Source organism: Eucyclogobius newberryi, unplaced genomic scaffold, assembly GCF_026437365.1.
Source record: "Eucyclogobius newberryi isolate DKJ021-1_F unplaced genomic scaffold, fEucNew1.0.hap1 SCAF_7, whole genome shotgun sequence".
Classification (NCBI taxonomy): Eukaryota; Metazoa; Chordata; class Actinopteri; order Gobiiformes; family Gobiidae; genus Eucyclogobius; species Eucyclogobius newberryi.
Window position 1 is genome coordinate 25,282,078 of NW_027316389.1, and position 12,209 is coordinate 25,294,286.

The following is a 12,209-nucleotide window of genomic DNA, read 5'->3' on the forward strand; positions in this document are numbered from 1 at the left end:
CCAAACAAAAGCAGCAACAAAAAAGTAATGCTAATAGATGTTTTCTTTTTTAATGAAAGGACACACTCAGGAGTTGAATTGACTATTGAATTGACTAAAGTGCAGTTGAATTTACGTGATCATAAACTGTATGGTCCTTTCTGGCTGACAGGGGTCTGACTTAACCTTGATGATGATTATTCGTGATAATCACAGTCAGAAAACTAGGCTTCCTGTAAATTCTCTTATGAATAGTGCGATGGGGAAAGATGATAAGGTAAAGGCCGATCCATGGTAAAGGCGGGCAACAGTTTGGCCCCAGGTCAAATGAAGCGTGCGGGGTTTGGAGCTTCCAGGTCATTGATTGGGTAATCGGGTCACGTGGCCGTTGGTCTACGAGTTCCTACTACAGCTGAATGTTGCTGAATGTGTCTCACTTTGTGGCGCCTCAAATAACTTATATTAAAACTATTACGGCCAAGTTCCACGCGATGGGAGATAAGAGAAGCCCTACGAGGTAACGCTGCTGTTGACTTGATAATTAGTTTGTGCTTTTTTTTTTTTACATCGAGAGTTCAGTGTAAAGAGGCAGATTTTGTGTGTAGTGTCCATGGCGGTAACCAGTTTGATTTAGACAGTACTGCACATAACTCTAGTTTCTCCTCGCGAAGCACCTTTCCCACTTTCGCAAATGCCACTAGTTTTGTTTTATTATGTTTTTGAAGGCCAAAACGACAACCAAAAATCATCGTAGATGACTTGTGGGACTGCAGCGTGTGCACGTTCAGGAACAGCGCTGAGGCGTTCAAGTGCCTGATGTGTGACGTCAGGAAGGGCACGTCCACCAGGTGAGCTCGGGTCATAGGTCACAGCACATGTTTATATCATGGATCAATTGCGTGCACTCTGTTCACATCCATATGCAGTTAATTTGTGCATTCATGCATAATGCTGACTTGTTTTTACACAATTGAATAGAGCAGAGTGTGTACTTATCATAGACTGTCTATGGCACTTATGAAAAACTATATATACCAGAACAAAGAGCAAAATAGATGGTTTACAGTGGCCAACATGCAGTATACATACAATGTGTATCCAGAACACTAACAACAATATTGAGATAAACAATCAGCAAAAATATAATTCTTTGATTTCAAACACATCATTGTGCAGTATGTCAATCAGAGTTGTTGTTTGATATTTTGTATTACTGCAGAAAACCACGGCCAGACTCAACACTTGTTACTCAGCAAGCAAATCAGCAGTTTGCACCACCCACACATCACAAAAAAGACAAGAGAGAGAAGTCAGACAAAGACAGAAATGAAAAAGAACCATCACTAAAAAGGAAGCACTTCAAAAAGTCAAGGTATCAGTTATACGGTACATTAAGTAATAACCTCATAAAATTGATAGTTTATGTTCATATTGTTTTGTTCTTACTAGACCCAGATTAAAAAACATCGACCGGAGCAGTGCCCAACATCTAGAGGTGACCGTCGGAGACTTGACTGTGATAATCACAGACTTTCAGGAGAAAGTCAGGTCCAGTTTGGCCTCAGTTGACCAGCTCAGCCACAGCAGCTCGAGCTCAGACAATCCTGAGCAGGCGGCTTCTCGATGCTCCTCTCTGCACAGACACAGCTCCTCAGTCAACAAAGACACTCACTGACTCCAAAGCGCCCTAAATTGTTCAGCTCAAGATGTTTCATTACTGGGTCAATAATGAATGCATGAAAGTTGAATTTCCACTGCCTTCTCAGGGTTACAACAGTCATAAATGGACATTACAATTGTTAGGTCAAGGTTATTCATTATCTGCCTGCTTTAGTTAATAATATATTAAGAACACAGCTTTTGAGCAGATGGAGCATTAAGTTAAAAAAAGAAGGTATAAATGTGTTTTTGCACTTGAAGGTATGACATGTCCTTTCACATTAGCATTATTTCTATTTTTGTATTATTCTAAAGGCTTTTGACTGCTGCATGTATAATTTATTACAATGAAACTCATCCACAAATAACTGTAATATGCTTTTGTAGCATTTTAAGTAAATTATGGTTCAAAAGAGTTGTGTTAAGAATGCATTTGAATAAAGTTTTTAAATCTAAAATACTCTAGTATAGGCTATTGATTTTCACCTAACTACACCTTAAACATCCTACATTCTTTCAGTACAAAACAGCAGCACTGATCCTTGACTGGCCTGTAAAACCGTGTGTAAAACACCATCACATTCGTCCCTCTTTACACAACTAGGAAGTGGGAGGAGCTACACGATGTAAACACTTCCCTAGCAGCGGTCAGCACAGAGCTAGCTTTAATCCATCACAGAAATGGACAGCTAAATCGTCAATAGCAGAGTAAAATGCGATGTTTCCGTCATGTATTATTTCTATGCAATATCTTGACGCTCTTTTCACTGTTGTACGTGTTCAGTCGGTTCTCCTCTGCCCTGGAGGAAACAGACCGATGGAGAGAGCAGAGTCAAGCCGGACACAGGAGCACTGACACCGGGCTGTCAGTCAGGAAAACGCGAGGTCCTGGGGGCCCACATGGAGGACTGCAGAAGTATGCTAATTTATCTGTCACTATACTTCCATTCGTATAACTGAAAGTAGTTGTAGAAGCAGAATTCATCACAACTGTTGTATTTTTTTAATAGATGCAATCTAGGGATGAACAAGTTAAACAAATAAAGAAAGAAAAACTAATCCAAAGTCATTACACTAGGATTGGCTCCTAGTGTAGTGACGGCCCCTAACGGGAACAAGCAGGAGAAAATGAATGAATGACTGTAGGTCTCAACAGATCTGAAATACAAATCAAACCAAAACATTTAATAAAAATTATGTAACAGACTAAGTGTTGGGTTTTATTTACATGCAACTATTCAATGTTAAAGTTGTAAGCATTTTTTGTTCATTTAATTTGGTACAATTTTGTTATGATTAAATAACTAACTCTATTCTTATTAAATAGTTTTCCCAACTGACCAGACAGTAGTTCAGTTTTGCTCACTGCAGGTTAATTCAGGAAAGTTGTTCTCGTCCTGTCAGGTGTAAGTCAGTATCTGACTGGAGTCCATATTGGAGATTGCCTGCAGATGTGTGTGGAGTGAACTGCTTAATGGAAACGTCTGACGGGTATGACTGATTTTTGTGCATCTTTGTTTAGGAATGTAAGTTGGATTGTGTTCTTAAATTGGTGGCTTTATTACATGTTTATAATGAGATTAGACGCAAGTAATGTCCCATAGTCATTTGTAATACATTTGATTTTTAAAAGCAAATCTGAAAGTACTATTTTTCAATGTTATGGTTTTGGTATACTTTATTAGTCCCTTGTGAGGGAAATTGTTTATCTGCATTTGGCCCAACCTGCAACCTGACAGGAGCTGTATATAGTTTAAATCCTATTATAAGTTGTATTTCAGGTACCCTAATGGGAACAAGCGCTAGAAAATGAATGAATGTTGAATGTCAAATAAAATGTGTTGACTGCTGAAGCACAATTTGTCTTTCTTTTTCTCTTTTCATTTTATGTGAACATGTTTTTGTAGCGACGGCTCATCTAAAGAACCTCCTGATGTGCGGAGTCACCTGGCTGTGGTGGCCTGTGGTCCCAGGCTAGAAGAAACTCTCACCATGTTAAAGTCAGCTCTCCTCTTCAGCAACAAACCTTTGCATTTTTATATATTTGCAGAAAACGCATTACAAGACAGCTTCAAAAATGCTGTAAGGGCAATGCATGAGCTCACTTGTTGAAAACTAAACTAAATATTCTTAATGTGTATTATTATTCTTGATTATTATTTGTGTATTTTAAAGCTGAACTCCTGGCCACTTGTTGTTAGGAGAAAATTTAACTTCACAATCTTTCCCATCACTTTCCCAAAAGAAAATGAAAAGGAGTGGAAAAAGCTTTTTAAACCATGTTCGTCTCAAAGACTCTTCCTCCCGGTAAGTCCAAACATTCCCATGCTTAGTCTTTGTTTTATACTAACTCACCACATGTGCATGTCCAGCTGATTCTGCAGGACGTGGACTCTCTGCTCTATGTAGACACAGATATCCTCTTTCTTCAGCCAGTGGAGGAACTCTGGACGTTGCTGTCTCAGTTTAACTCTAGCCAGTTAGCGGCGATGGCTCCAGAGCATGAGGAGCCCCGTATCGGCTGGTACAACCGCTTCGCCCGGCATCCATACTACGGCAGGACTGGCATCAACTCAGGGGTCATGCTAATGAACATGACACGCATCAGGGCCAAATACTTCAAGGTAAAGACAAAAGTCCAGAGCAGCTGTCTTTATTTCTATATCAATTATCACCAGCGGAGGGAAGTGTTGCATTACAATTATGGCCTATTAGAGGAGTTTATTTTTCTTTTGTTTTCAAGTTGCCTGTATTATTTGATTTATCTAAACTTTACATGTTTTATGTTGCTTTCTTTGATTTCACATAGAACGATATGACAACGGTTCCTTTAAGATGGGGAGAAATGCTCATGCCCCTTCTTCAAAAGTATAAACTCAATATCACCTGGGGAGATCAGGACCTTCTTAATATCATATTTCATCATAATCCAGGTTTGAATTCTTGAAAACATGCACCCTTTTCATTTTGTTCTTGTCTTTCCATATCACCATTAGTTACCAGTGCAAATCAGTCTTCTTGGGGTCCACATAAAAAGACACAATGATTATAATATTCACAAATATTCAAACATTTTATATATATATATATTAGGTATATTTTTCCTCTAAGATGACCTCAATTTTGTTTAAAAGTTACTCATACACAAATTGTTGTAAAAACCTGTACAAAGTTAAACCGACTTAAAACTATTTTCTTACAAACACATCGGTTTTGAAGTTCTAAGACACATGCAATAATGTACATAATCTTTACAGAAAGCTTGCTTGTTTTCCGTTGTGAGTGGAACTACCGTCCAGACCACTGTATTTATGGAAGCAACTGTCACACGGCTGACCATCAAGGTGTCTTCATTCTCCATGGAAACAGGGGTGTCTTCCATGATGACAAGCAGCCAGCTTTCCGAGCTGTTTATAACGCCATCCAAAAGGTATGACTGTAGTATATTTATGTTACACTCCTACTGCTTTAGTTTTATTATACTGTGGACTGAAAATAAGTTACCAGGTTTTCCAATGAGGACAGTTTTTCAGTAAATGGATCAGACATTTTGGGTCGAGCGTCATTGCTTTATCAATAACCACTCCAGACCAGTGCATTTTAGACATATCCGCTGTCCTTTCAAATCAATAATCTATACGGCTTTACAGATACTTATTTGGCCCCTTAAATTTCAAGGTAAATGATTTTAAAAAGAAAAAAGATAATTAAACACAATTAAAAATTACCCCTTTAGCCACCTTAAGGTACTTTACTGTTCGGTTCCTGTAAGTCATCAGGGAGGCCGTGAATAGTCCGAGCTCTGCCTGGCTTTCGGTGTCATGTTGATTCCAGCGCAGCGGTCAACACTTGGGCAGCCGACTGGTGAAGCAGGGGAAGCTTCATTAGCCAGTGTCCATCCATTAAAGCCACAGGGCCTGAGCCGAGCCATCAGTGCAGCCAATGTTTCCAGCCATTAGGTAAACGACCTGCTTCCATTATGGGCACTGGGCTCTCATGCCTTCATCAGTCTCTGAGGAAGAGGAGACATGCACCCAACAGATTCTACCTGCTTTTAGCAGGTGCGCCGTCTCTCTAATGTGAGTGCTGAGCAGATAAAATAACAGAGCTGTTGGGGCACAATTATAGCACCACCTTTTAGAAAATTCTGCTTCTGAATTACTGGTATCTGTAGATTGTGTTTATGCTCCTGAATCAGATCTTTAGGTGCCAAAGATTTCTTTCAAATTTTCTAATACATTTTGATTTAACTTAATGCCAATAGGCTCAGTATTTGCAGATGTTGACCATTGGCAATGGCTCAGTCATTAAGAAGTTTGCCCTCCAATCTGAAGGTCTGTGGTTTGATCCCAGTTTGTGTCTTTGGGAAAGACATTTGACTCACTTTTATGTATGAATGTGGTATGTGAAGGATTGGGATGGTGCAGATTGTCAGCCACACTTGGGACTACCACAGGCTACAGATGAACACAGATTATAGAGTGAACAATGTCTATATTGTAAGGCATTATTATTATTCTATCTCACAAAACACGCTGACTTCTACTATGCCCCTGCAGATCGTCATAGACAGTTCAATCCCCAGAGAGGCCAGCATGAAGTATACAGTGCAAAAAGGGCAGCACCATTATCCAGCCCAGCCCACAAGAGTAGTAAAATTTTAGTGTTAGTTTGAGACATGATGATGGCTGTGTGCTCGGCATATAAGCAGCATCCACATAAAAATCAATAGGAGGCTGTTAATAGTGCTTTATTGTCTGCTGTAAGATGTTTAAAAGTGAGCTTTAAGTGGACCAGTTCCTGGTCAAATGAGAAGCTGTAAAGAAAAGGATTCATTATTTACATTTGTAAAAGATGGAGGCATGCTGAGGTTCAAATGTGAATTGTCTTCCCATGTGACAATCGAAGAAACTGCTATTGTGATTTTGGCCGTTACAAAAATGAATTGAATTGAATTAATGTTATGCTGCACAAAACACAAAAACGTTTAGTCACAACATAAATACACTTATACTTGTTGGTAGTCCTATGTTTGTTTCATCTGTTTTTAATACAGTGATAAACTAAAGCCTAATGTTCTTTTCACAGCATCAGTTTGGTGAAGATTTGAAGTTCCTGTTGGAGCCACTAGAAGCTTCTCTGAGATCCACCACAAACACGTACTGTGGGCGCAGCAGTCATCTCTTCACCAAGAGGCTGAAACAGAGTATGACAGGGTCAGATCTCTAATACTATTTAGGATTAGTGTCTGTAGGCCACTGTGGGAGCCATGCTTCCATTAAAGACACTCCTGTGGAGGCATCAGCTGAAGGCGTTACTGTTCAGGTTCAGGACAGCGTAATGAATGTACATGTGTCACAGAACACAACACAGACTTTTTATATTGGTTTCTATCCGACTAACACACTGTATTACTGCCATTCAGAACTTCCAGACAATCACTTTTTGCTGTCAAAAGTGAGATGATAGTTTTAATATAATTTCAACAAGATATGTTTTGTACTTATCAGTGTATGATGAATTTCCGAACTGCAATATTTCTTTATTTGCTTTAAAATACATGTCCAGTAGTACCTCTTTGGAAGACTGTGTATATTCTAATGATGCCACTGTAGTTGTACAATAAGGGTCTCTTCTGGCTCTTCATGACATTTGCACTTCGACTTTAAGAGCACAGTGATATCTCTTTTTATAGGTCTCATTTGAAATAATTTTATACTTGGTTTTAGCAAATATAAACACATCCATGTTGAACAAAATAAATTATTTTATTCTTAAAGCCTACTGAAAATGTTGTGATGCTAGGTTTGCAATGATATCGTTTCCTGCACATGAGAGACTGAGAGCTGAGTTTGTAAAGGTCCATTGACTGTAGCTGGTGCTAGTTTATTTTTATTTTTATTTTCTCGGAAAAAATCATCAATAACGGATTTATAAAGCGCTTTAAAGTGGGTTATTCAGTCACTCTACACTCGGTGGGGACACTACTATTGTAGCCTCAGTGGTCCTGGGGCAGATTGGTGTAAGCGAGGCTGCCATCTGCGCCATCGGCCCCTCCCACCACCGACATGCACACTCCAGATTCATTGGCAATGTGAGTTTCTGCTCAAGCCAAAGTCAAAGAAAATTACATTTCAAAGACCGTTGCACGTTTGCCTCCTAAAATAATGTCCATTATCGGAAAATTCCTGACTGAAAACGATTACCTCAAGCTCTTTCTTTGTCCCAATGGATTATTCATGTTACTGTCTACACCACACAACTTCTGTTAAAAGATGGGAAAACAAGTTACACATTTAAAATTACCGGTACTTTCCCTGAGTAAAAACTTAGCCCAGTGTATGAGTTGTTATCTTTATTTATAAGTTCATGAGTTTTGTTGTATACAACAAACTCTTAGTTTGCACATAATGGCTCATACCCAAATCAATAAATGAAGCGTTCACAATTGATCTCAATTTGTATTAATGGGTATCAGCTTCCTCTTTGTAGGTGAATTTTTGTGGACTTTAGTCCATTTGAATGATAAAATATTTTGAATTGTTCTTTGCTATTTCAAGTGTTATATTTGTATCACTCTGAAACCCATAGATCAAATAAATATTTTTTTCTGGTGGGGATCCTTAAAGGTCCCATAACATGCAAAATCGACTTTTCAGAGCTTTTAACCTTCTTACATTGCTATTTGTGCTTCATATATGTACCCAGAGTGTTTTTTTTGATTGATTCCTGCAGTTTTTAGCTATATTACAGACTATCTCCTTTCCTCCAATCTCCAAACTGAGGGGCGGTGGGGCAAGACCGCGTCATAAGGGCAAGTACGCGTCATTATATGAATGTTTCTTTTCTTGCTCAAAACTGTGAGTGGATTCGTCTCTACACAGATCTGACTTTGGCCCAGCAGCACAACCTGCTTGTCTCCATGAAGATGGATAATTGAATGACCTGGAACCTTCTCAGTGCAACAATGACATCTTCATGGAGACAGTTTGCTTACCCTCGAAGGTTCTGCAGCGCTTTTTTAAGTATACGACGGTGGGATTGGAGCGCTCCTGTGAGCATTTCCACTTGGAACATTGGACGCATGTTCATTTTATCCGGTAGATTAAAAAGTCAAGTATAATTGAAAGGAAGTTAGCAGAACCTCCTTGGCCCATGTGTGCATCTGCTGCTTGTCTCCTGCTGCACAAGGAAATCATTTACAGTGGAGCATTTTCATCAATATTACATCTGCTCTGCTCTGCTGAGACCAGTAGAATCGTGCTGCTCTGTCAGACTTAAAACTATAAATCTAATTTACTGTTGAACATTAGCTGAATGTTGAGTCTTCTTTTCTAACCAGCTGCCTCCCTGTATGACCAGTCTGATTTGGACTCTGAATGTATTTATGAAGCACATTTGTCCAACCTGCTGCACCCTTATACTTTTATACTATTTACCCAGATATTCTTTCCTGAAATTCAATAAAATATTAAAAGTCCATTGTACAAACAAAATAAAATCCTAAACTACTGAAATGTTCTGAAAGTGCATAATCCGTTTTTGCAGTGCATACTTTTTTATTGTCTCTTTCCAATTTCTGGGTCTTATACATGTTTGATTAGTGCTTTAATTTAGCTTCACAGAACAGAAGGTGAGTCTGATAAATGTCACAGAGCCTCAGAGCAGCAATGTGCAAATCTGTGATCCAACATATCCATAGCCCATCAACTCAGGCTGTAATGTCTTTTTTTGCTCAGCATTAAAATCTGCAATAACCTTGACGTGTAAATGTGCCAGAATACAGAAGCTTTTTATACAGCAAAAGTAAGTAATATTTAACATTCAAACTGTCCTTTATCTGTCAATCTCCTCAGCTGGCACAAAAGTAATCAGACTTCAGCACAATAATCTATATTTCTTTATTAACACTGATAAAAAGCCACACTGACCTTTTCTTTGTCTTATGAATGAACGTTCTTGCAGCGCCTTGAGCTAAAGATCTACCACTGCTAATCAATTCAACGCCAAGTAGTGTTAGTGCAGAATACCACACACGTGTCAATATAGCAGTGTGGAGACTTCACAATACAGTCTTGATCACTGGTGCACTTGTATACTAATCCTGCATGTATTGTTGAAATAGCATTGATTTTTGTTCATTTATCTGTCTTTAGATTTAGATTGGTCTTACTTTTGGCATCATTAAGTTGCTTTTAAAATGCTGTATCTGATCAAATAACTGCTGTTGTTAAAAGTTCTAGGGTCTAATTTATAAAGCGTGCGTAAGTACAAAAATGTTAAATACATTATGTGATCACCCATGTTAATTTTGTGATCAATAAAAAGACAGGTTTACATATAAATGAGTGGGCCGGACCAGAAACTCAGAACTTTGTGCTTCTGGTGCTTTTAGAGACGGAGAAGAAGGTGAGAATTCCATGTGAACGTTTATAAATGAGACTTCTGGTCAAAATCTATACAAATTGAATGTGTATAAGAATAGATTTTAGTCAAGAAACTGTGACCACCAACGGTATGTAGAGATAAGTCTGTTTGTGTAATTGTAAAAGTATAAGACCCCAAAGTACAAAATGACAAACCTGTGAAGAGCTTTTCAAGGGTTTTTCTCTGCGTGGCCATCAGTCTCTGTCATTTTGTTTACCTTTCTTTAATTGCTTCATAATTACACTTGACCAAACTTTGCTCTGTGGCTGTTTTCAAATTAGCCTTATTCTTGTTTTGCCTTTGTGAGTCCTCCACCTCCTTTACCGAAGAGGTCACGTAATTGTTTCTCCTCCACCGTGCCGTACGTCTCTGCTGTTACCTAATGAACCATCCCCACTCCACACACACCTACACAGCCGCGTCTTTATTGACTATTGGAGCATCTCGACCTGTGCGTGGGGCTTTTAATTGTTTTCTTCGTGGTGTTCGACAAGCATCGACATGATGGATTTGCCTGAGTATTTATCTTTAACATGGAAAGGGACAATCTGTGGATACTGTGACGGGCCCTCGACGATCAAACGTGAACTACAAGCAAAACACTGAAAAATGTATGAGTAAATATTCTGCTCTACGTCGTTTTCTCTTAAAGTCTGATATAATACACTTTGCTCAAATATTTAGTTTGTATCAACCATGAGTTCCATAGACACAAGCAGCAGAAATTGGTAGTTTATCTGACACTTCTTATGAATTATAGAAACAGTTTTGAGGTAATAGAATAGAATAAACCTGACTTTTTTCTTTACTTTGGGAAGTTTGCCACATAACTTAAGAAACAACAGCAAAGACACAGCACAAACGATTTCTCAACAAAACGATTGGTAAGGTCAGTAGTATCAGTTACCGATTAAAGAATATTTTGTAGGGATAGAATGGTTAAAAAAAATCTTTGTAATGGTAAAGGAAATGATCATTTATGTCTGAAAACACAACATTGTTCAGCACCCATTGGCGGACAGCAAAACCACAACAAAAAGACTCATTATTTGTTTGGGATTGGCTCCACAGACTTTATTATACTTTATAATATTATTCTAATGGTTTCCTTCAACTGACAACATTCATGCCTTTGGGGTTGAATAATGACACAATTTTCTGAGGCTTCTGTGAAAAATGTATTTATTCATTTAGTTTATTTCTACTGATAGAGAAGACGTTGACATTTGTGCCAGTTTTTTTGTTTTTTTTTCCTTCACGTGGATAGGCCCAGTAATTACATATTAATCATAAATCAGGTCAACAAATCTGCAATCTGACAATTAAACAGCTATAAACCCCCATAATTCTGAGCTGAATGTTGTGATGACAAGTGAACACTGCTTTTTACCAAAAATACAACATTAATGAATAATCCCAGAGTCTACACAGAACATTACTCAAGATAAAAGAGAGATGATTTTATTATTTATGGACTTTATTATTATTTTATTTTTGGCAGATTTGCAAGTTTTTAAAAAGACTGGAGTCGGCAATGTGAGCGAAAAGTGTCCTCCTCCCTGAGTCAAACCAACATTTCTTGATAAAAGAAGTTCTTGTCATTCATATTCACGCCACATCTCTCCCATAACATTCCTAACGGCAAACAATATTTAAAACGTTGATCATTTTCAAACTCCTTGATCATCCTTAATTACATATAACTGAAGCTAATTTGTGTATTAAAAGAAAACAAAACCAGCAATGTAGTTTTGGTGACACTGTTAATCCATCCTGTTTGTGAGTTGCAGATGTGGCTGTAGCTGATCTGAAATCTGCAGAACCACCGTGAGTATATTTAAAGCAGTACAAGTACAAGTCCTTGGAGTTAAATGGGCTATTTTACCAACTCGTATTACACACAATCTCATTTCATCGCGTGAACTTTGCTGCGTGATTGAAGTGGTAAATGAGCTGAAACACTTGCAAAAACTTACACTTATACCTCTGATGTGAAACCTATTATAAAGACCCAATCTCAAGCTAATTTAACATGCGATTCCTTTCAGGCATTTGTAACACTGAAATAGATTAATCAGGCAAATTACAGCAACATTGCAATTTAGGGCCAGGCCAAGCTGCAAAATGCGTAATGGGTTCACCGG

General features: G+C 38.3%; 2 protein-coding genes across 2 annotated transcripts; both read left to right on the forward strand.

The window, feature by feature from the left end:
- The first annotated feature begins 354 nt into the window (after window positions 1-354).
- On the forward strand, window positions 355-2,028 carry LOC140348832 (YY1-associated factor 2-like). The gene is made up of 4 exons (XM_072434940.1): window positions 355-496; window positions 705-827; window positions 1,199-1,351; window positions 1,429-2,028. Exons 1-4 carry the CDS (start codon window positions 396-398, stop codon window positions 1,652-1,654), a joined length of 603 nt encoding a protein of 200 aa, XP_072291041.1. The 5' UTR covers window positions 355-395; the 3' UTR covers window positions 1,655-2,028.
- A 267-nt stretch (window positions 2,029-2,295) lies between these two features.
- LOC140349395 (glucoside xylosyltransferase 1-like) lies at window positions 2,296-7,105 on the forward strand. The gene is made up of 8 exons (XM_072435705.1): window positions 2,296-2,554; window positions 3,043-3,129; window positions 3,546-3,720; window positions 3,814-3,945; window positions 4,011-4,262; window positions 4,448-4,571; window positions 4,896-5,068; window positions 6,727-7,105. Exons 1-8 carry the CDS (start codon window positions 2,352-2,354, stop codon window positions 6,865-6,867), a joined length of 1,287 nt encoding a protein of 428 aa, XP_072291806.1. The 5' UTR covers window positions 2,296-2,351; the 3' UTR covers window positions 6,868-7,105.
- Window positions 7,106-12,209: the final 5,104 nt, after the last annotated feature.